General features: G+C 60.0%; 1 protein-coding gene across 13 annotated transcripts in view; it reads right to left on the minus strand.

Moving 5' to 3' along the window:
• The window catches only part of NRXN2 (neurexin 2), a 100,358-nt gene continuing 76,642 nt past the window's right edge, over nt 1-23,716 (minus strand). For 4 of the 13 annotated variants that reach the window (XM_045039507.1, XM_045039508.1, XM_045039506.1 and 1 more), the window contains 5 exons: nt 23,212-23,383; nt 18,816-18,905; nt 15,107-15,432; nt 12,695-12,773; nt 1-961 (listed from right to left, as the gene is read on the minus strand). In XM_045039507.1, the coding sequence (XP_044895442.1) occupies nt 657-961; nt 12,695-12,773; nt 15,107-15,432; nt 18,816-18,905; nt 23,212-23,383 (972 nt within the window). In that variant the 3' untranslated portion in view covers nt 1-656. Of the gene's footprint in view, nt 1,544-12,694; nt 12,774-15,106; nt 15,433-18,815; nt 18,906-23,211; nt 23,384-23,716 lie in introns of all 13 variants that reach the window. The other 9 variants (XM_023240002.1, XM_023240001.1, XM_023240000.1 and 6 more) reach the window with 7 other exon arrangements.

The raw sequence follows: 23,716 nt of genomic DNA on the forward strand, positions 1-23,716 counted from the left end.
CCTTCTCCCACCGACTCTGGAAACCCAAGGGTAGGAAAGGAAGGGAGAAACCAGACACACGAGAAAAGAAGTGGAGAGAGGGAGGGTGGGGACCGAGAGACACGGCAAGCCTGGGACGGGGGCCGGAGGGCTTGGGAGGAGAAGGAAGGCAGGAGGGACAGAGGGCGGAAGAAAAATTGCGGGAAATTAAACAGGACGAGGAGCGGACACTTTACAAAACCCCCAGCCTTCCTTCCCGCCCAACCCCACCAAAATAAAACTACCCCCCCCTTAAAAAAATAAATCAACCCAGGGCTGTGAGCACGTGCCCTGCCCGGCAGGCGCAGGGCTGAGAGGGACAGACAGCCCCCGGGACTGACGGTGCCGCCGCCCCCGACGGCAGGAGGAAGGGGACGAGCACGGGGCTTCCTGTTCTGTTTTTCTCTTTTCCTTCTTTCTTTTTTTCTTTCTTTCTTCCCTCTTTTTCTTTTCTTTCTTTTTTTCCTTTTTTTTTTTTTTTTTTTTTTTTTTTTTTTTTGCGTTTCCTCTTCGAGAGAGAAGTCTGAGTGAGGCAGCCAGGGAGCGGGTCCCCAGAGCCCCCGGCGGGGAGAGGGCCGCACCCGCCTCCCGGGGCCGTCCCGGGAGGGGCAGCCGGCAGTGGGGCGCGGTGCCGGGGCTCACACGTAGTACTCCTTGTCTTTGTTCTTCTTGGCCTTGCTGGGCGTCTTGGGAGCGGCCGGGGCCTTCTCTTTGACCACTGCCCCATTGCTCTGGGCCGAGTTACTGATGTAGTTCCGGCTCTGGTCCACCTGGTAGGAGCCCTCGTCGCGGTTGCGATACTTGTACATGGCGTAGAGGAGGATGAGGATGCAGAGCGCCGCGGCCGCCACGATGCCCACCACCATGCCCGTGGTGCTGCTGGACTCCCGGATCACCTCCACCGCGCCGGGCGGGCCCCGCTCCCCGGGCCCCGTGGGGTTGGCTGTGGGCAGATGGGGGAAGCCGGGGGCGGAGGTCACGCCCGGGCGCAGGGGCGGGGGCCTCCGCGGCTCGAAGGACGTGGGGGCCCCGGGCCCCAGGGGCGGGTTCTCCAGCAAGGGCTGCAGCGGGTCTCGGTGGTTCATTTTGCCCGCGGGCAGGTTGGGGGCCGGGGCGGAGGGGGCCAGCAGCACCCCGGGGGCGCCCGTGGCCCCATCTGTCCTGAGGTGGGGCCGGGGAGCGGGTTTGCGGGGTGAGAGGAGGGTGGTGCGGTCCGTGACCAGGGGAAAGGTGGTGTAAAAGTCCTCGTCGTCCGTGGGGGGGAGGCTGGAGTCAAAGACCTCCCCGGACGCAAAGCCCGAGGCCTCGATGGGCTCTTCGCAGTCGCTGTCGTCCTGCTCGGCCTGGCACGGGCCCCCGGCGGGCGGGCGGCGGGCCGCGGGTGGGGGCAAGGTGTCTTGGGTGGCGCCCACGCCCGTGAGGAAGGGATAGAAGGTGGGGGGTGGGGGCACGAAGGGGGATCGGGTGGCCACGGGAGGGGGGTCTAAGGAGTCCTCCGTGATAATGGGCAATATTAACTCTCCTCCTAGAACAAGAGAGAGAAGAGAGAAGAGAGGGTGTCAGCGAGGGCCCAGGGCGCAGGCGGCTGGCACAGAGAGAGAAACAACAGCCTCACACACCCAAATCGGTTCCAATTGGCTTTGGCGGAGACTAGAGCGGGCTGGGCCCGCCCGCCAGCCTGCCGGCGCGCTGCGCTTTAAGCGGGCAGCGGCTCGGATGCCCTGGGCACCCCACGCACGGGCTCTGCGGCTCACTGGGTTTTGGTCTTTTGTTTGTCTTAAGAAACCAAAAGGAACAGAAAGGAAAGGAAATCGAAAAGAAACGGAAAAAAATAATAAAACTCTACTGGTTTAAGGGTTAAAAACAGATACAAAAGCAGCATTTAAACAAACCTAACAACAGTATCTTTTAGGGTTTTTTTTTTTTTCTAGATTTTTCTCTTTTTTTGCTTTTTGTTTTTTTTTTTTTTCTTTTGTTTTTTAAAAAAGAAGATAGCATACCACGGAATTCAGGCAACTTACATCAACAAATAGGCCGTGTGATTTTAGCATGAAGAAAAAAATTACAAACAGAGCTGTGTAAGCGGGTTCTCCCGGAAAAAATAAGAAAAAACAACTTTTCCGTACAACGTTTTCTGTCTATCTGTTTGGCATCTCCCTCCCTCGCTCTTCTCTCCCTCTGGACATCTTGCTTCCTCCTGCACGCTCTCTCGCCTCCCTCACTTGTGCCCTCTCCCCCTCGTTCAACACAAAGCTACGATCCGCACAGTGCAGGCTCGCTTGGGGAAACTGTTACCGCCACTTGGTGACAGCATGGGAGGAAGGAGGGAGCAGTGGGAAGGAGGGCTTGGGGGAAAGGGAGGTACTGGCAGCCATGGAGGAATCGATACATAGGTGAGAGGACTTGGGGGGGGGGGATGGTCATGGGAAGCAGCTTTGAAGGTTAATTGCAGGCTGGCCATGGGAAGAGGAGAAAACTGAGGTGGGAGGTGACAAAGTCCATGAGAAAGAGTGGGCAAGGAGGAGACAGGCTGGGGGAGGGTCTTGTCCCACAGGACTCTGGGAGAGGGTGTGAGAAGCCCTGTGGAGGCAGGGAGGTGGGAAGGAGGGGGGGGAAGGAAGGAAGGAGAGACAGAGGGAGGGAGGGAGGTGGACAGGAACACACGACTCCTGCGCTAACCCTAATTCCCCAACGTGCTCTTTCTTCACCCTCCACCTCTGACCCCCACTGGCTTCCCCCCTCCCCCTCCCCAGAACCCCCATGGGCCGCCAGGACCTGACCAGGGCTGGACTGCCTCTGGCCCTCTTATTATTCTTAAAACAATAATAAAACAACGGAAAGAAGAAGAAAGCAAAAAAAGAAAAGAAAATACATACACAGCCATCTGGGAAGGAAGCACTTGCTAATATAGGGCCCGGGGGGGGGGGGGGGGGGAGGGGGACTAGTCGGGAAGGTTGGGGGGCGGTGATTAGGTCTCCTCCCTTTCTCCCTTAGGTCTCTTAACTGTGGTACCCTGGGCATAAACTGCAATTCCCATCAGCCCCAAAGGGTGAGAACTACAACTCCCATTAGCCCTTGGAGCCGGGGGAGGGGGGGCACAGACTACAATTCCCATCAGACCCGGGGTCAACAACTTGACAACCCTCATCAGCCCACTGCCCCTCTGGCAAATACTGCATCCCACTGGTGTGGGGTAGATCCAGCTGGAGTCTAGGTCTAGGAGGCTCTAGGTCTAGGTCTAGGTCTGAGAGGGCTCTCTCTTAGAGGGACACCTCTGGGCCTGGTTGGGGCTGGAGATTTCCTCTCTAGCTCACCCTACACCCAAGCCCTGCCCCCATCTGAGTGCTTCTCCCTGGTCTCTGCAGGGCATGGTTTTCACAGATCGGGCCCTAAGCTCCCTATCTCCTCCAGAGGAAGCACCCCGGGGGCTCCACTCCCAGGCCCTGCCTGCCCCACTGCAGCCACGCCCGGCCATGTGCCACTGCCACATCTTGGCGTCTCTTCTCCTGCTCCCTGCCCCCTAAGCCTCTGTGTCTGTTGATCCTTCGGATCCCAAGCTCTGGCAAAATCTGGCAGAGCTGTCCTTGGCCACCCTAGCCTGCCACAGCCAAGGTCTTGCCATTGAACTCGTAGCCTTGCCTAGCTCCCCGGGCTGCTCCTCCCACCAGGCTCCCAACTCCCCCTGGGCCAGGGCTCACCTGCACCCCACATTGTGAAGTCCCAGGGCACCTGGCCCTCCAGGGGCTCAGCCACACTGAAAAACTGAGCCCAAAGCAGACAAGCATGTTCTGTGGAGCTGGGACCGTCCAAAGTTAGCTTTGTATGGAAGAGGATGCTGAGGCCCGGGGTGGGGAGGACTTCCCAAGGTCACTCGGTGTCTGCATCAGGCAAGGTGAACAAATGGACTCGCCAGTCCTTTCTGTGGCTCTCAGAGACCGGGAAAGGGTCAAGTTCTCACAAGGAGCCTGGAAAGGCCTGATTCATCCTCCCCATGCTTGCAGTAATCTGACTCTTGGCTTGTTAACCTGGGAGGCCACAGACCTGTTCTGTCATTAATTACTGTGTGACCACGGACAAGATTCTGTCACGCTCTGGGCTTCCTCATCTATAAAATTAGGGCATTGGGCTCCAGGCCCAGGGTGAGGCCAAGGTCTGGCCCTTGTGGACCTCCTGCCTATGGATGAATAATTGATCTCCCCATCCCCTCCTGAGCCCTGGACCCACCATGGATGGCCCAGCACCCTGGTCCCTGGGTAAAGGGCACATTCAGCTCCCAGCTCTTAGGGGGAGGCTGCCAGCCTGTGTCCCGTCACGGCACAGTTCCCCTCCCTGCTGGGCCACACCACCGGCCCTCTTCCTGACCTTTGCCTTCCGTTCCGAACACCTCGCCCCTGCTAATATTTCACTCGTGCTTCGAGTCCGGCCAAATACCTCCTCTCCCGAGAAGGCCTCTGGTGTGGGCTCACTGCTAGGGAAGGTTCAAGGCCCATCTGTCTATCTCCCTAGCACCCAGCACTGGGCCTGGTGCAGGGGGGCTCATCGTGTTTTGACCAAGGGAAGGGGAGGAATACTCACCAGGCATTTCCTCTGGGCCCGGCCAGGCTAGGTATCTGGGGATGGGGTGGGAGCCCCTCACGGGTCAGAACAGCTGGGTTTTGAACACCCTTCCTCCCCTGACCCACACAGAGCAGCACCGCTGAGTTCGGCCTGACCCAGCTCTCACCCATCACCATTTCTACCTTTGATGCTGGATGGGGCCACCGGTTGCAGGGGTTAATCAGGCCAGTCAGGGCACAGACCTTGCCTCTCTACCCTCTCACCCCCAGATAGCCTAGGGGTGGGGGAGGAGGGCCTCAGGCCTTGGACCACAGACAAATCCCGCCCAGCCTGAGCCCTCTGCAACCTTTGGTCCCAACTCACTGGTTCTTTAGGACCTTGGGGCACACAGGCCCCCCAAGATCCCCCTGTGCAGCATCTCCCAGGCTCCAGAGCCCTCCCAGGCCTGGTCACCTTGACTCTTGCCCCTGCCCTTCAACCCCAGCTGTGTCCTGGCCTCCATATCTGGGTCTCAGCCCCGTCCCTGTGTCCCCCAGCTTCTCTGGGAGCTTTCCTTGGGCCTTTCTCTGTCCAAGGCTTTGACGGCGTCTCCTGAGGGTGTCCCGCTCTCACCCACATCCTCCACACCACCACAACTGCCCCTCGGTGCCCCCTTCTCATGGCCCTGCACCCCAGCCTCCGTCTCCTCACCCCACAGCTCCTGCTGTCCCCACAAGATAACACGCTGTCAAGACCCCACGCTGTCTTCCTTCCCCCACATTCGATCAAAGCCGAACTGACTCTGTGGCAGGCAAGCCGCATGTAACATAGGGCACTGGGTTTCCCTGGGGTCGTTCACTGGTCCAGGGTCCAGCAAGCTTGTCCTGGCGAGGAGTTAGCAGGCTCTGGAGGAAGGGAGGACCCCTCAGAGACTCCTCACTGTGAAAGTCCAACCAGGGGCTCCCCTTCCCACTGGGCGTTTGAGGAAGACTTGGGGTGCCTGGGACCCCGGGTCCAGCTCTACAAGGCTGTACATTGGGATGGGGTGCTCCCGGGAGCCTGAGAAGGACTTCCCACCCCTCCCCCACCTCAGGCAGCTACAGCACTTGGGAAATACTCACAGGAGCACGGATCACAGAAGCCCCCCCACGCCCCACCCAACTCCTAAGTTGAATGCCAGGACATGTCAGTCCCACTTACTAGAGAGAATGCCATTCTGGCCAAGGAGACCAGCAAGCTGAGCCCTTTCTGCCTTCAGGGCACAGCGACTCCTGACTGGAAATGTACCCAAGAACCCCATTCCCACCCAAGCAGGGCGTGCCTACTCCCAAAAGAGCACCTAGCACTGAGGTTGAGCGTCACAGACTGAGCAATCGGCTGCCTGAGGCCCCGTCCGCCAGCGCGGGGTGCCTGCCCAGGCTGTGACAGCAAGAAAGCCACTAGCCCACAGGGCGTTTCGTGTGGGTTCGCAAAAAGGCAGCCCCTCAGTGTGGCCACGGACCTGCACGCACACGACTTGGCGAATAGCTTCTCTTTACACAATTAAAAAAAGGTACTCTGGCTTCCTGGAGGCCACAGCCCTGCTCCAAGGGACCAGGACACGCAGCTTGGTGAGCAGAGAGCACTGGCTAGATTTCAGCCCTTACTCACCTGTTCCAGTAGACAACAACCTGTGCCCAACTGCGTGCAGTGACCTGGAAGGTGGCGCCCCGCCCCACTCGGAAACAGCAGCGCAGCCAATGGCAAGCGTCAAGGCGGATTCAAGGTCAGAGCGGATGCGTATCATGTGTGTGTGTGTGTGTGTGTGTGTGTGTGTGTGTGCAGGAACGCACCCCTCAGAGTCTGTTCCTGTGCACCTGGGCATCGTGTGCACACGAACCTCAACGGATCTGAGCACGTGAGCGTCAGGGAATCTGCACAGACGTGTGCGTGTAAGCGAGCCCCTGGCTGTGCCTCGGTCCACCTGCTTCTGAGCCTGGGTCTGAACTCCTGTGTGCATGCGTGCATGCCCCACCGAGAGCCTGTGAGCATGCCCCCGTGGGTCCCAGCATGTGAGGCAGGCCTCTGTGAATGCCTCTTTCCCCAAACTCATGGTCTCCTTCTCCTGGGCTGCAAGACTACATTTCCCAGCACCCCTTACAAGTAGGTGTGGCCGTATGACTGAGCCGGGGCCGCTGCTAGTAGCCGCCTGGGAAAGTCTCCCGGGTGCGTGCCCTTTCCCCTCCTTCCAGTGACCTCGCAAACTGCCTGCTGAGTACGGAGGAGCTACCAGGAGGGAAGGAGGCTGGATTCCCAAAGCGCCCCTTGGGGCGGAGCCACCTGCTGATGGGGAAGCACCCTGGTGGGCTTTCACTAGGGAGAGATGCTTCCCTGGAAGAAACCACTGAGATCTGGGGGTTATCTGTTACAGACACACATGTTGCGCTCACAAGTACGGATGCCGAACCAGACCCGCGTGCCCCCCAAAACCCGTGGGCTTCAGGTAACAAGCCAGGGAAAGGGCTGGAAAGATGAAGCAGCGTACGATGCGGGACCTTGGGTTCCAGCCTCCGCCTGTGATGCCCTACGGGGCAGAGCGTGGGCTGGCGGAGGCCGAGGCCCCAAGGGAACGTGCCAGGAAAGTTGGGGTGACGATGCCGGCTTTTCCTTTCGGCTTTCAGTAATGCATCATAAGAAGACTGAGTTAGGCAAGAGTGAGTGGGGGCTTTGCAAGCAGAGACGAAGGCAACAGAGAGAGCCCGGAAACGCGGGGCTTGCCAAGCGTCCAGAGAGCCGATGCTTCCAAACTACAAATCGCGAGAGAGACCGAAGATGGCTGTGAGGGACAACGACCCCGGGAGCCGTCTGCCTGCACAAGGAGGCCTCGGCCTCGCCTCACAGATCAGATGGGGGGTGTGGCCTCCCCACCTGCTGTTTCGAAGGCCTTCAGAAGCGTCATCGCTGAATGAAGAGACAGGCTCTGACCCCACGATCAGAGCAACACGGAGATAAACGGGCTTCGCAAGTGCGTCTGGGAAAGAACGCTGAGGGCAGCCGCTTTGACGGCTGGAGCCTGAGAAACCACCTCTGGGCCCCCAAATATGCAGGGGCAGGAAGTGGGCCGAGTCCCCAAGGAGGACGTTTTCCCAACACCCACTTCCGAGGAGGCCACGGAGGATAAGCACTGGGAGACCCTTCACAGAGGCAGCACCAGGGCCACAAACCAAGGAGAGGGAGTTTCTCGAAGACAGTAGAGGACGGGGGTTAAGGAAGAAAGTTCCCCACCGCAGGGGTGGAGTCTCGCCCACTGCAGGGGGGGCTGGATTTCCTCAAGGCTTAGAACTAGGGGTCTTGGGGGGGTTTTCCATTCTTCTCTCTTTTTGCATGACAGGTTTGACTGTGATGGCTGACTCTGGCCCACTGGATTCGGGGCAGGGCTGAGCTGTGTGGTCCGTGAGATCAATTACCCTTTTAGTTCACGGGGATCCAGACCACATGTGGACACCCAGGAGCAAGTCTGGACCCGGCCAAGCGGGCCGCCATCTCCCAGACACCCTCTCCTTTGCGGTGACAGCCCTGAGGGGGTGAGGCTTCAGGGTGTCTCCCTTGCGGGAAGGAGGGGGAGGCATGCTCTGCGGGTGTGAGAAAGAGTGAAATGGACTGTTGGTGACCCAGAGGCCACACTGGACACAGAAATCGCTAGCTGGTCTGGTCACCGCATCTGTTTCTGCTTCCTCCCCGGGGGCACGGCAAGGCCATACCTCCCAGCCTTCCTGGAAGCTGAGCGGGGGGCCAGGAGACCGAGCTCCGGATGGCCGCGGGCAGAATCGTCGCAAGCAATGAGCGCCCCTCTCCACCCTGGCCCGTAGAACCCACCCGCGCGTGACCCCACCGTGGGTCACCTCCCGCAACTCGGGACCTCACCTGGTGGGGACAGTGTGGCTTCCAGACGGAAGGCCAGGCCCTGGACGAGTGCTTGTAGAGGAGAAATAAATTTCTAGGTATTAAACCACAGGTGCTGTGGAGTTGATCTATTATGGCAACTGGTGTTATCTTAAGAAACTCTGGAATGTGAACTCATTTGTGCTTCTGTGAATTCTGAGCTAGACGTGTGGGTCTGAGCTCGTGCGCCCGCGTCTGTGGGGTTAAGCCTCTGAGGGTCTCCCGTACGTATGCATGGGCGCAAAGCCTCCGAAGGGTCGTGCCTACACGGGGTAAGTGCACGAGCTGGCTCTGTGGGTCTGAGCCACGTGGGGGGCTTATATGAATCTGAGTGCTCGCGCATGTGTGTGCCCTCGGGGGTCTGAACAGCGGCATGTGCTCACCTGTGTGTGAGCACAGAGGCATGCGTTTTATTGGGCCTGAACACGTATGTGCGGCCTGAGGGCCTGAGGATACGAGCCCATCTGTGAGCAGCTCATGTGGACATCTGAGCATACGAGTAAGTGGACATCTGAGCATACGAGTAAGCGCATTGGTATCCGTGGGTGCCCGTGCGGGCCAGTGTAGACGTGTGTGTGTGTGTGTGTGTGTGTGTGCGTGCGCGTGTAAACACCACTGCAGGGCTCCGTACGAGTGTGTATGCCCTGAAGGGTCCGACCATGTGTATGTCTCCAAGCATGTGTGGATCTGAATGTACGTGTCTCCGAGTGTGTGTGCGTGTGTGTGTCTCTGAACACGTGGGTATGAATGTAAGCATGCGTCTCTGTAAGACCAGGCACCTGTATGGGTTTGTGCGAACTTACTGGCAGGACACGGGAGGCCTGAACATGAGTGTGGACTTGGGTGGAGCCGTGACACGCGGCTGTATGGGTCTGTGCTTCTGTGGGTCTCCGTAGCCGTGTGTCTGTGTGTTACGGACGGCGCGTGTGTCTCTTTAGATCTAAGCGTGTGTGCGCCTCCTTTGGTCTGAGGTGCGAACGGCCTGTGACCGTCTAGGTTTGAACGTATTCACACCTGTGCGAGTGGGTGTGCGTGAGCTTGCTGGTAGATCCCTAAGTGTGTGTGCACGGATGTACGTGCGTGCGCCCCTGGTCAGACACGTGTGCACGCATGTAAACGTGTGCCTCTGTGGATCTGAGTCCGTGTGCGCCCTTCCTCGGTGCCTCAAGGGGTGCAAACTCAAATCCCCACAGGGCACCATACCCTAATGTGCGGGTCAGGCTGGCGAAGACAGAGGGGTGGTGGGCCACATTCCCCACGATGCAGAGCACGCCCCCGCTGAAGGCACTCCCTCTCAAAAGAGTGAAAACACGGTGCCCATCAATCCATACCCTTCTTTGGCTGGCCAACCTCACGTGAAATAACCACGTTGGACGATGATCTCACCGAGCTATGGGAAGGAGGAGTGGGGCCTGGGGTCTGGGAAGGGGCCCAAGTGGAGAGGAAGGGTGGAAAGCGAGTGGGGACGATCCCAGGCTTGACATCTGGACCCAGGGAGGAGGATCTGGCAGGTGGGAGGGATGCCAACGGCCTGGGGTCCCTGGGGTCAGTCCCTGGGTAGCCACTGTCTCTAGCCAGGCTGCCTCCTCCTCTAACACTGACCTCGGAGCCCAAGGAGGCCCGGCCCTGTGCTAGAGAAAAGCCTCCCTGCACCCGGGGCACCAGAGGGTCTCTGGCTGGAGTCCCCTTTCTCGGTAGACGGGGCGGGTGGCATGGTCTAGATCAGCCTGAGGGGCTCTGGAGTCATCTTGGTTTTTGCCTGGCCTCCCATCAGGATAAAACTCCAACCTGAAGCATATGGGACGGGTGTGTGTATGAAAATACACACACGTGCCACGCACACCTGGGGGAGAACCTCTGGCTTCTGCCGGTCTCCTCTGGAGGCTTACACGTACGCTCTGCCCTTATTTTCAAAGCCCGGTGCCAGGCTGTCCACCAGCCTCTCCCTACCCCCCCCCCCCCCCCCCGCCCCCGGCTTCTAGTCCTCCTCTACCCTCCACCCTCCCCTCAGGGGCTTGGCCCTCTGATCCAGGGAGGGCGGCCGACCTGCCTACCTCGGCTCCCCTTTACTCCCTCGTCCCAACACAACCTAAGGGAGCTCGGCCAACCGGTGCACGCACTCAGCGACTCAGCGTCCGTCACATCCAGGCCCCTGACAAGACTCCAGGTGGCGGCTGGAAAGTTCGAACCTCGGGGAGTGTGTGGCCCCGGTGTGGCCCAGTATGCACTGCCTGTCCCTGCGCGGTGGCCGTGTGGCCCCACACTCCTCTCCACGGGGTCTGGGGAGAGCAGACCCCTCCTCTCACCCCACAGTCCCTCCCCCCCACCCCCCAGAGTGAGCACATGCGTGCAAACACATGTGATGGGGCCAAGTGCCCTTTTCTCAAGACCCACACAGCCCTGTGTCCCCGGAGTCCTATCCCAGGGCTCTCGTGGAGCTGATCATCACGGCCCCTTTCGGCAGGTCCGGGCTAGGGGAGCTGCTTCCATATACGGGAAGCCCCAGTAACTGACTGGGTAGAGGAGGTAAAGCAGGGTTGAGGGGGAGAGTGCTGCGTGGAAGCTGCCAGATGCCCAGAACCTCCCAAAGCAACGGCAGAGCATGAAGGTGCGTCCCTGAGCTGAGATCGCCTAGTGGGATGCAGCCAGATGGCCCCCCCAGCAGAGGGGCCTCCCCGCAGTGGACGGCGTCTGTTCCAGAAAGCACCAGCTCTCGGCTGTGGATGGGGAGGCCTTTGCAGCCCAACAGCCTGCAGCTCCCCCACGCGCCTCAGGGCCCCGGACCACCAAACAACGCTCTTCAGCTCTGGCCTGTGGGGTCTGGGGGCCTGTGCCCCGACTCTCCCCCTGCCATTGGTCTCTGGAACCTGAGCCTCTGCCCCAAGGCTCCGTGGTGTTTCTTGCTCTCCCCACACTCCTTCCATGGTTGCAGCCTACCCTCAGCTTGAGCGTCTCCTCTGGGACTGGCAGACCGCCCCCGCCAGGCTGGGTTCACAAGCTATGCCCCAGTGATACTGCCCCCCTCCCCTGACCCCATCACCGTCGCCAACCCCGCAGGCATCTGCCCCAACCTCCAGAGCCCAGGTGCGACCCACTGCAAGGTAACCAGAAGTCTCTGGAAACCCAAGCAAGGGATGAGGTTCCCACAAGCTCATCCAGGCCACCACCGGGTCCCACGATCCCTTCCTGGGAAATCTGGCCACATTCAGTCCTTCCTCCGTTCCCGCTGCCAGCCATAAGCACCAGGACCTCAGCTCCTCAGGCCCTCCCTCCCCCTGGCTCCTCTCAGCCACCCCCAATCTGCTCAGCTGAGCAGCCCTCGCACCCACTGTGCCACTCCATACCCCGCACTTCTCAGTTGGCAGTCGAGGCCCACCCTTGCTTTGCCAACCTGGTCTCTCGCTGGGGCCGAGCCCAGCTCTCCAGCTGGAAGGATCCAGCAGAGGCCTGGAATGCCACCCCCGGGAAGCCTTTCCTCCCAGCACCTGCTCTCCTGTTGGAGCAACTGCCCCTCTAGAAATCTAGACCAGACCTCAGGTCCCAAGCTCCTCAGGGGTCACGTGTCTGGCTAGGGGCACATCTCCTACCCCGCCCCGCCCCAGCCCACTCACTGCCTGGCACAGAGCTGCCGTGTGGCATAACTGCCCCAGCTTGGCCTGGCAGAGTGTCTGGCCACCTCCCTGAGACTGGGAATGAGGAGGGTTCTGGATCCAGCGGAGGTCTCCTCTACTACTGACCCAGGGAAAATCAGGCCTCAGGGACTGATGGGAGTTGCAGTTCTGGACCCAAGAGCTGATGGGAGTTGTAGTTCTGGACTCAAGAGCTGATGGGAGTTGTAGTTCCTAGGCCTGCGCTCCCCCTACTACCCCACCCCCAGCTCGCACCCCATAAAGACTCATGGGAGCTGTAGTTATTCATCTTTCTCGGGGAAAAGTCCCCCTCTTTCCCTCCCGGCATTCCTTGACCCTCAACCCCAGGATCCCAAGCTAAGGACCTCACTAACTCGGAGGGCTGGGGTACCAAAAGGCCAGAAACGGCCTTGCCAGAGGGACAATTGGAGGGACCTGGAGGGGAATGGCAGGAAGGCAGAGGAAGCTATCAGGGCAAGTGAAGGCCTGGCAGCAGGCCCCGTGGGCTTGGGCCAGGTGGCAGGGACAGTCGCCCCCCTCCCATCAGCGTCACCCGGGCCCGGGGCAGGGGAGGGGGGAAAGGCACTCACCAGTACTGGGCTCACACTCCTCCAGGTCCTCGTCGTCACTCGGACACTCAGCAGAGGCCACCAAGAGGTCATCTGTGTTCTGGGGGCGAGAGGAAGGGTGGGGCGGGGGGGAGAAGAAGGTTCGCGGGTGGGTCAACAGGTCCCAAAGCCACCTCTTGAGTAGGACCACACAGGAGACGGGTCCTGGGCTAAGACACACACCCTGGCCCGTGGCTGGATGGCCGAGGGCCTCCCTTCCCCCGGATGTGCAGAGCGAGGCTGGACAGCACCCGCCCTGCAGCAGCTGCCCGGCTCCTGGGGGTCGGTGAGCCAGCACATGTTGTGTCTTTTATTTCTAGGAAGGCAGGGAGGCTGGACGTTGGACCTGGGGGTGCAGGGCTGGAGCAAGGGGGCCCGGGGCAGGGGGGAGATAAGGCGTGGGGGCCACCGGAGGCCAGCACAGGCAGAGAGGGGGAGCAGGGCCTAGGGTGGGGGGTTGGGGGGGGTGGTTCTTGGCTCTACCCTCACTACCCCCCCCCACCCCCATCTCTCTCCCAGCCCCCTTCCCAGAGCCCGGAACCAGGCTGCACACAATAATTAGGGCTGTGGTTGCCATGACAACTGGAGACGACTTTGTCAGCATTTTCTCTCCTGATTGCAGAGAAAGAGAATCCCCAAGATGAGCGAAATGTAAGGGGCGGGGAGGGGAGTGCGCTCAGGGTGCGCTGGGGAGGAGACCCAAGCGGGGAAACCCAGAGTCCAGGCGGCAAGGGAGCCCAGGAGACTGCGGGATGTGGGGAGAAGGCTGCTGAAGGCCAAGGGTGGGAGGAGTCTGGGGTGGGGAGGGGTGCCTCTTCTCCACCCTGCCCCTCCCCCCACCCCCCCATCTTCAGATCACTGATTTTCCTTCTGCACCCTGGCCCCTCAGCACCAGTCCGTCCTGCGGGGGCTTCTCCAGCACAGCTGTGGCCCCTGGGGCCCCCCCCCCACCTCTCTTCCACCTGGATGGCCTGCCCACCTCCCTCCCACTGAGACCGGTGGGCCTCTCTTGCCCATGGGCGCCGGGCACAGTCACTGCCCAATCTTGGGTAGGGCCAGGCCTTTCTCCCGGGGCTCCCCGCTCCCTGGGGCAAGGTCTGGCATTCGGGTCCCCCAGCTTCTCTCGGCAGCAAAGGCAGAGGGGAAGGGGGTGCAGACTTCTCGCTCGTGCCCGGATGAGGCCGTCAGCCAGTGCCAGGCCCCCCTACACTCGGACTGGGAGGGAGGAGGGGATTTAGTGCTCATCGAGTCCGGCCCTCATTTACAGACGCTGAAGGCAGGCTGGCGGCGGACTCGGGGTGCGGCCCCCTGGCCGCCCCCTCCACCCCCGACCTCTCCCTCTCCCCGGGGAGGACAGCGCTCTCTCCAGGCACAGAGGCCCGACAGCCACGGGCAATGAGGGACAGAGGTGGCTCGGGCCGCGGGGACAGGGTGATTAAATAAGGTCTACCATGCCAGGTGTGATCCCTCCCTGGGCCGACAGTCATCGATGGCAAGAGCTAGAAAACTCAGCCAGGCCCCCCAGTTGCCTCTGTGAGTCACGCGTGCTCCGTTGGCTTTTGGCACCAGCAAAGCCGGGCCTGTCCTGCCCCAGCGCAGCCTCACCCCCAGGTACCACCCCCTCCAGGTATAAGAGAAGATAAACTCAAGTCACTTGGGCTTGACCTGATCCAGAGAGAGCACCTGAGCAGGCGAGGCAGGCAGTGTGGGGGGTAAAGCACCAGGCAACTGTCTGTACCCACACCCCCTCACACCCACAGCCACACAGGGCACTGAGGCCTGCTACGCGGTGGCACCTGCTCAAGGTCGCAGGCGGAGGACGGGCTTGCGGTCCCACCGCGAGGACACCAGCAATCAGGGAGACGCCGCTCTGGGCCTCCACCAGCCTCCAGAGGCGGGGCCGCCACCAGCTGGGCTTCTAGCCCCTCCAGGGCCGTCACCTACGTGCCCTGCCCAGAGCGATGCTATCCTGGCTCCATCCATCTCTCTCTCTCGCTGCCCACACAGCACTGGGCATGGCCTTTGTTATGGGGCAGGCAGATGGGCTCATTCCACCCTCACCCCGGTCCAGACTTCCTCCCTCTTGGGTAGGGCGGTCTTCCCTGGTCTAGCTGGAGTACCAAACTCCCCCTTAGCCCTGGGAGTGGTCCCTAGAAACAGTGCCCACCCTCCCATATACAGCATCCCTGGTCACCGGGGCAAAGGCCGCCTCGCGGAAGGAGACCTTTCCCACCTCACCCGAACCATCACTGTGACAGGGATGAGGTGGCAGCCTCCGGGATCCCGCCAGACCCTCCCAGGCCCTCTCTGGGGCGCCCGGGTGGCTACGTGGGCATCGGCCCTCTCCCCCAGCCAAAGTCTCACTCCTTGTCCGTCAGCCCAAAAGGCCCTCACCTGGGTGGTGCTGTCCCTCAGTGTGGGGGAGCGGCCCCGGCGCGTGGTAGTGGTGGCCATGGTGGTGGTGGTCTCCATGATGGTGGTGGCCATGTCGGCCAGCAGGGTGGTGGCCGTGGTCTCCGCGCTGAGCAGCACGGACGGCCCCTCCCCCACCAGGCGCAGGTGGCCCTCGGTCCGCACATTGGGGTCGCTCTCGGCGGCCAGCGCCAGCACCTTGAGCCCATTGTAGTAGAGGCCGGACACCTGGCCCTGGAAGGGACGGCCCTGGTCCCGGCCCCCGATCTTGATGGCAGCCTGGCTGTTGAAGATGGTCAGCTGGCGGCCTGGCGGGCGGGGGGATTGGTAGGGGTGACAGAGGAGGGACGGGCAGTGGGGAGAGATCAGAACAGGATGGGAGAACAGAGGGAAGCCAAGGGAAGGAAAGAGGAGTGGAGAGGGAAATCAGCAAGGGGGTAGGGGTGGGGGGGTAGGAGAAACGAGGAAGGGGCAGACACCAAAGGGAAAGTCCTCGTCAGCCACAGCCCCTAGCCCAGCCAGGTGGGGACCCCAGAGGGGGAGGGTCCCCAAGGCACACATGGGCTGGGAAAGGGAGCCCAGCTCCCCCCTGTCCCCACCATGCTCATGCCTCTGATATTCCCATCCCCCTCTCCTCTCCTGCTCCAGGGGCATCGCCCCCCCCCTTCTTTCCCTTCCCTCAATTTGATCCCCATCTTCTCCCTCTGCTCCCCCAAACGTCCCACACCCAGTGTCCAGCCCCGAGCCATGGAGCCCTCGGAAGCAGCAGACAGAGCAGACAAAGAGGCAGAGACAGAGAAGGAGACTGCCAGGCTGAGTGGTCAGCGCGTGTCAAAGCAGAGTGGGAGGCGACACCGAGGTGCCAGAGGTCAGGACGGTGCGTGGGAGGAGGGCCGGCGTGCGTGAGGGTGACCTCACTCTGCCCTGCCAGCCACCACCAAGCCCTCTGACCTCTGGCCAGGCTCCTCTCTCTCCTCCCCCCTCCAAGGCCCAGCCACTGCCCGGGGACCAGGCCCTGGAGAGCAGAGGCCTTCCTCCCCGCCAGGATGTGCAGGCACAGAGGTGGAAAACGTTAAAGGGACCTTGCTTCGCTCGCTGACAGCCCAAAAAACCGCTCCAGCTCCAATCTCGCTCCTCGCTCAGCAGTTAGACCTCAGAATTCCCACCTGGGTGGGGTTTGGCGGTTCTTTTTGGTTTTAGTGGATCTGGGGGTCGGTTTAACCCTCTGAGTTTGTTGCTTTGGTTTGGTTTTTAGAAAAGACATTTATTATGTTTAAGTTTAGATTTAACTTTGGTTTTGGTGTTGCTTATTTGGGGGAAGCGGGGGGCAGAGGAACCACTACATTGCCCCCTGCCCCCGGGACCTTCAGCTGCTGGCGCCGGGGGGGTTTAAGACCTGGCTTAGCCCTTGTTAGCCTCTGGTTAGTGCCTCGTTAAAGATCTGGTTTAGAGTTAGGTGCCTGAAAGCCCTGCCCCCGAAACCTGGGCTGAGGACAGTGCGACTTGTGAAACACCCCTCTTTGGAAACACGGGTTCCCCGGGCCGCGCGGCCATCTGTCTGGCCTCTAGCCAGTGACCGGGCGCGGGATGCGTCTGCCTGGCCCTCTGCTCAGCCTCTCCTCCTCCTCCTCCTCCGGCGCCCTCTGGCCACCTGGCCCCTTACTCAGCCCTGGACAGAGTCACCATCTTACAAATGGGGGGGGGGGGGGGAGCCGGAGGCAACCAAAGCTGAGAACTAGTCAGTAGCAGCTAGAATACCAGACCCGGGGAAGCCCTTTAAGGACTATCTCCTCCCAAGATTATTCCCCGCCATTAAGAATTAGGAGGAACACGGAGAGGAAATGCGTATAGTGGTCAAACCAGTTTGGGAAGCGACCACTTCACCGGGAAACAGCAGGTTTCTCTCTCTCTCACACGACTTCCCAGAACCTTTGTGATGAGACCAATGTCCGTCTGCAGCTCCAAGAGACAGAAAAGGGAGCCAGCACTTCCCAGGCTCGTTTTGCCACAAATCTCTTTCTTGGGAAGCATCTCACGGGACTTAGGCTTCACCGGACATGGTTTGGAACTGGAAATTGATTCATTCGAGAAACATCTATCGCACACCCACGTGCCAGATGCTGACAGTAAAAGCATCCCTCCAACAATGCCCAGATCTTGTTCTCAAATACCTTCCCGCTTCCTTACTTCATCTCACTCTCCCCAGCACCCCTCGGGAGGTAGGCTGAGCGGGGGCTCGCTCTCCCTGTCCTTCTGGAAGCCTTGAGGCAACAGGTGTGCTCCCCCCTTCCACGCTCTGGGAAATACCAGAGCGTTTGGCCCCATCTTTCACTTTCCAGGAGAGGAAACTGAGGTCTCCAGAGAAGGGGTGACCACGCAGTTAGGAAAGGACGGCTGGGGTTCACCCTCACCTGATCTGCAAGCCCCGCTCCCTACCCGCCCCCCACCCCCCCCCACCAGGGCCCATCCAGCTCTGCCTCCTGGGGGGTCACAAGTTGTCCCAGCCTCAGCCCAGGCTGCTCCCCTGGCCTCTCTGATTCTGGGAGAGGGAAGTGGGTGATCGAGAGGAAGCTACGTAGGTTAGCGAACTTGGCCCCTGTGGCCCCGCCCGCCGTGAACTCCTCAAAGGGTTAAAGTTCGCCCCGCTGGAGACAGCAACCCAGTGCGGCTGGGGGCTGTAGGTTTTAGCGATGTCTGTTACAGTCCCTTTAACTTTTTGTCCTGTTACGGATTTATCACATCTGGTTATCAGCATGTTTAGTCCCCACTGGCTGTGTGGGGGGCTGGAGGTGACATCTGGGGGTTTTAGCTGGGGCAGGCCCCAGTGGACATTTAAAAGCACAGTTATCAGCTGGTTAGGTGGGGGTTTAACACTTCTACTGCCCCCCTAGAGTTTAGCCTTAGAGGTACAGAGCTCGCCCCCTCTCCGAAGGGAATGGGATGGCTTTGCCCTTGGCCCCAACTTCCCTTGGCGACAAGTGGCCTTCTCCCTCACACCCAGCAGTGCCTCGCTACATGTGGCCTCTCAGCTAGCCTGTTCTGTCTTCCTCATCAGCTCGGCACACACAGAAACCCTTGTGGGACACCTGCCCCTGCCCCTACCTCCTAGCAGGCCCCCTGCCCTCGCCGCTGCTCCTTCTAAGAGGCCTTCTGGACCAACGTGGGCCCATTCCAGAGACAGTGCCCCGGAGCCATTCTCTTGGGGGGTCTTTCCAGTAGGATGGCAGGCCCTCACTCTTTCTTTTCCTCCTTCGAGGACCCTGGCGAAGCCTTCCTACCCTCCCTTTGGATCCTAGGATCAGCACTTCCTGCTTCCCAGAGCCTTCCTGCTCCTAAGTGCAGTGCGGGCTGCCCTGGCTGCTGGCCCTTTGGGAAACCTCCCTCCCCATCTGATCTGCGTTCCCGCCTGCTCTACCGGGATGGTCCAGGAATCCCATGGATTATCCCAGCCCATGCCAGGTTTGGAAGAAGCCCTCTTCTGAGAAAAACCCCACCCTTGTCCGAAACCACCCCTCTAAAGACACAGACTACTGACTCCAGAGGGGAAGGGGGCATCCCGGCGGGAAAATCAGTCCCTCGCTAAGGGGCGGGCGATGGGGAAGGCACGGTGGGGAAAGAGAGAGCTCTGCACCTTTAAGATAGTGTTTTTAAAGTTAATTAATTAATTAATTAATTAATTCTGGTTAATTACCTTTGTCGAGCAGCCACTCATCTACTACTCGACCAAGCCGGTAGGGGATTCTCTGTCTAGCAATCGCCAGGCGCTCGTTATCAAAGTTTCCTTGGAAAAGTTTAGAAAGACAGTAGGTTTCTCAGGCGGCGAAGTCCAAAGGAGTTAGAAAAGTAATTACGCGTTTCTCAGGAGACTCAGAGTAAGCAGCGACATCCAACGGAAAGGGGGGGGAAGGTCCACCCAAGGCGGGAGAAGAAACGCTGGGTCCCCCGTCCTCCCGTGTCCCCTCCCTAGGCTCCCATCCGGAGCCGGCCCCACCCTGGGGGCAACGAGCGACCCAAAGAAAAAGACAGGGACATGGAAGGAAAGGAAAGGGGACCGAAAGAAAAGGCAGCTGGAAGGTCAAAGGTCAGAGGTTAAACAGGTTTATCTGTGCTCAGGCTGTTGGTACCCACCTTCCTTCCCCATCCCGAAGTGGGGTGGGGGGGCAGGGAGGGGCATTTAGCGGGTTTAAGTTAGGGGGTGGGGGGCCTCAGTGGCCCAGCTGGTTACTGAGTTTAGAGGGTGGTTTAGAAGGGGGAGGGATGGGTTAAGTGGGGTTTATGCGGCATTTAGGGGGCAGCCCGGCACTCGCACTTAACAGTGAGATTTAAACGACTTCTCCAGGCATCTCGGCTCTCTTTACCTTCTGTGCTCAGCAACTCGCTGCACCTTCCTTTGCCAGCTCCACCCCACCCCCCTACCCCACCAGCTCCCGCCTTAATCTCCGCCTCCTACAGGCTCTGCAGCCTTGTCAGCCTGCCCACCACCCTGTCTACCTGCCACCACCCACCACAGGTGACACGCCACCCAGCAGCCCCACCCGCCCCCCTGCCCTTCTCCACAGCCATCTCGAAGCCCCTGGCAAGCCCTCTCCGCCTGCCCTGGGCCCCTCCCTACAGGTGCACCCAGCCCTGCCACCTCGGGCTCTCTTTCCCCATCTCAGTCACATTCCGAGACCCTCAGACTCGTCTCTGCTCGGGTCCCCTTTCATTTCTGCCCTGGGGACCCAGCCCAGCTCCTGACCCCTCTCACTCACTAGCCTTTCCCCTTCTAGCTCCTTTCCCCAATTCCCAACCCCACCCCTCCTCAACCCTGCTGTGCCCACCTGTCCGTCTTTCCACTCACCATTGTCTAGTTCTTGGAGATGGGGAGGGAAGGGGTGTATATGTGTGGGGGGGGGGAAGGGAGAGGGAGGGAGAGGGAGCCTGTGGAAAGGGGTCTGTCAGTGTGCCTAGGAGTTGTGTGTTCCTCCCTGCATCCACAGGCTGTGGATTATTCCAGTCTGCAGCAGCGGAAGTAGAAATGATTTCCTTTGGGAATCTGGCCACGCTTCCCACTGAAACCACACACAGGGTTCAATAACGTGTTATGGGGGTGCTTTTCTGATCATCTCACACTGCACAGCTACACTCGCTGCCCGGTGAGACCGGGCCCGGGCCTGCGGTGGACCTCTCTCGTGAACAAGCACACCACGTGTTCATGCGTGCGTGGCAGGTGCCTCCCTGGGTGCTTCTGGGGCAAATGAGACCTTGCCTTCCCTACGGATTTAGGTCGCTGGTGTTTTAAGTAAACAAGGGATTGTTCACTCGTGTAGTCACTCAACAAACACATCTTGAGCATCTGCTCTGTTCCTGGGGCTGGGTATCAGAGATGCAAAGGTGAGGGCCTGGCCCTTGCCCACAGAGGACCCCAGCCAAGCACGGGAGACTGGCAAGTGACCGGCAGTGATCTTTGCTCCGTTAGAGGTGGCACAGGGCATCCCACCCTGGGGACAGGAGTGAGAGGGACTGAAGAAGACGCTGGAGGAGAGGTGAAGCGGCCAGAAGGGAGTCGGGCAGGGAAAGCAGGGGCGGACCACGCATGCAGGGGCAGAGAAGCAGGAGGGCAGGAAGCATTTAGGGACGTACCTGCACTGGGATACTTGTGCGTGTGTCTGTGTGTGTGTGTGGCCGTGTATTTGTCCCTGTGTGTGTCCTGAGAGGAAGGGAAGAATGTACATCCTTCTCACTGAAGCACGTAACAATTCTAACCCAAGTTCTGTTTGTTGAGCGCCTCCTCTATACCATGCCATTCTGGCGCCTTCCTTGGGTCATCGGACAGAATTCTCTCAGTATTGCTATGAAGCGTGTATGATCCCTACCTCTCAGAGGTGGAAACAGATTCAGAGAGGCTGGACGACCCACCCAAGGCCACACAGCTTGTCATCAGGAGATCCAGGATTAAAAGTCTGGCCCTGCTGACTCAGAGTCCAAGGGCTGAGTCTCTGGGCTTCCGGAAAGTCTGGAAGGCCCAGGCTCTGGGCCCATGCACTCCACTAACCCAGCCTGCTTCGCATCGCTGGGGATGACACCCTCGGCTTTTGCAGACCGTCCGCCCTCACGCCGCAGTCAGGGGCCGGGCTGTCTTCCCCACCCCCAGCCAGGGGTCCCTGAGCAGAGGAAGGGCAGACACGAGTCCTCCAACCTGGCCTCTGGCCTGCTAGGCTCCGAGGGAAGAGTTCTGGACCCAAGTCATGGCTCAATGTGGTGAAACCTTCATGTTCTCCCAGCCCGGCTCTGTTCAGCCGAGGCCGATGTCCTCGCTGCTACAAAGGTTGCCCTCCTGTGTGTGTGTGTGTGTGTGTGTGTGTGTGTGTGTGTGTGACAGAGAGAGAGAGACAGAGAGAGAGAGAGACAGACAGACAGAGAGAGAGAGAGGAGACTGATGATCACAGGGCAGTCATACCTACACGGCCTGGCCTGTGCTGCACATGCCAGCCGTCACATGGGAGTGTCTGTGCACCTGCATGGCCCCACAGGCGCCCAGAACCTTGGGGTAGGCTGGCACCCCTCTGCAGGACTTTCCTTTCCCTTACGTCTGTCTGACCATCTGAGTATTTGCAGTCATCTGTGTGTCCGTGGTTGGCCTGTGTGTCCATCACCCTCTGTACTTCTCGGGCCACGTGGTTCTCTTTTTTTTTTCCAGAATGTTGGGGACAAGCCTGCGTGACTGGGAGCTGGGAATCTCCACCGGCGTCTTTACGACGGCGTAAGCGGGCCCGTGAGGGTGTGCACACCTGCACTTTTCCCTGTCCTTCTGCCCACGCCCTCCTCAGTCGGGGTGGGGCAGCCCCCGCCTCGGCTGTCACTTCTGCCTCGGAGAGGGACCGAGGCTGCACCTGCTCTCGCTTCTCCTCGGTCGCCCCCGTGTGTGTGACTATGCAGGGTCACTCAGCCATATTATACCTCCGCATGTCTACGTTTCTGCAGTGTTCCCCTGCAGTGGTTCTGTTTCCCCCACCCTCTCAATCTCCCGCACTGGGCTCTCTTCCTCTCCCTCCCGAGGCTCTGTCCACCTCTTCTCCCACTGGTTGGGTCTGTGCCACCACGTCTCCATATATCTCTCTGCCTCACTTGGGGAGCTGCCTCCGTCTTTGCTCTTGTCTCGGTGACTATTTCCATATCTCTCCATCACCCCTCCCCTGGCTGCCCCCTCACTCTGAGGCTCTTTCTCTGCCTCCTCATTCCTCCCATGTCCTCATCCCCTTCTCTCCCCGTGCTCCTCAGACCTGGGTTTGTCCCGGGCCACCACAGCTGTCACACTGTTGAAACTGGGTCTGGTTGCTGCGCTCACCCCTCCTAGACTGCGAGCTCCCTGCAAGCAGAGGCCGTGTCCTGCTCCCCGGTGTCTCTGGCACAGGACCTGATGCCTAGCAGGCTGCCAGTGAAGGTTCGTGGAACGTGCTGGCACTCTTGTCATTTGGCCTTCTCTCCCTTTCACCATGTCCCCTATTCCCTGAAACACGGGTTCCTTTTCTCTGCCTCTCTGTGGTCACTTCTCTTCCTTTGTCTAGGTCTCCTGATATGGATCTATGATCTGCTGTCTGTAGAGACCTTGGTTCGTTCCTTGGCTCTGTCCTTGGGAACAAGCCTGCCTCCTCGCCAAGATATATTCTGGGTTACTTATGGATCTTCTCTTTTTGGTTTCTGCATCTGCCTCCCCATTTCTGCCTGTCCCTCAATTCTAAACCTATTCTTTCCTCCATCGAGTCAGACTCTCCCTACTTCTCCCCTTCTTCCTCTTCTTTTCTCCCCCAGCTCCACCTGGGCCCTGGCCTCGCAGCCTTCCCAGCTCAGCTCCGCCCTTGCCCCCCTAGCCCACCAACTCCCACCACCGAGGACTAGCTCGCCCTCGCAAATCCCAACCTTTCTCTTTAGCCACGCCCCCGCCCGCGTCCCAACTAGCCACACGCGGTTCCCTCGGCCCCGCCCCCAGCCGGAAACATCTCCGCTCAGCCCCGCCCCGGTACAGGCACGGATCCTATCAGAGGCCGCCCTACCTGCCCCGCCCCGCCCCACCCACAGCGCCTCCTCCGCCCGCCGGCGCCGCCTACCTGCCGGGTACCGCTCATTGACCGGCCAGCTGTCCACCTGCAGGGTGGCGTTGCCGCCACTTCGAGTGAAGCGCACCACGTGGTATTTGCCGTCGCTCACGATGGCGTTGGGCTCGTCGATGGTAATGTCGTCCGTGCCCACGTTAAAGATCACCCCCACGGTGCCCTGGTCCTGGGGACAAGGAGGTAGAGGTGAGGAACCGGGAAGGAGTAACGGTTCACTCTTTCTAGAACACCTGTGACCACCACCGGCCCAGCTCCGTGGCACTTCACAGCTTTGCAATGCACATCTCTCAGCCATGCCTTTGCTGGACAGTGTCACCTGCCCGAGGAGGCCGGTGAGCTTGCCTGCCCCCCCACATGCAGCCCAGAGAGTGGGCCTGAGATCCAGAGAGGTGGGGGCCGCCATGGGGTACAGAGCCTGGACCGAGAGCACTTCACCAAACCATACCGGCTTCTTGCCTTTTGGTTCATACAGAATATTCACAAATGTTTACAGGGCACC

This window comes from Felis catus, chromosome D1, assembly GCF_018350175.1.
Source record: "Felis catus isolate Fca126 chromosome D1, F.catus_Fca126_mat1.0, whole genome shotgun sequence".
In the NCBI taxonomy this organism is placed as follows: Eukaryota; Metazoa; Chordata; class Mammalia; order Carnivora; family Felidae; genus Felis; species Felis catus.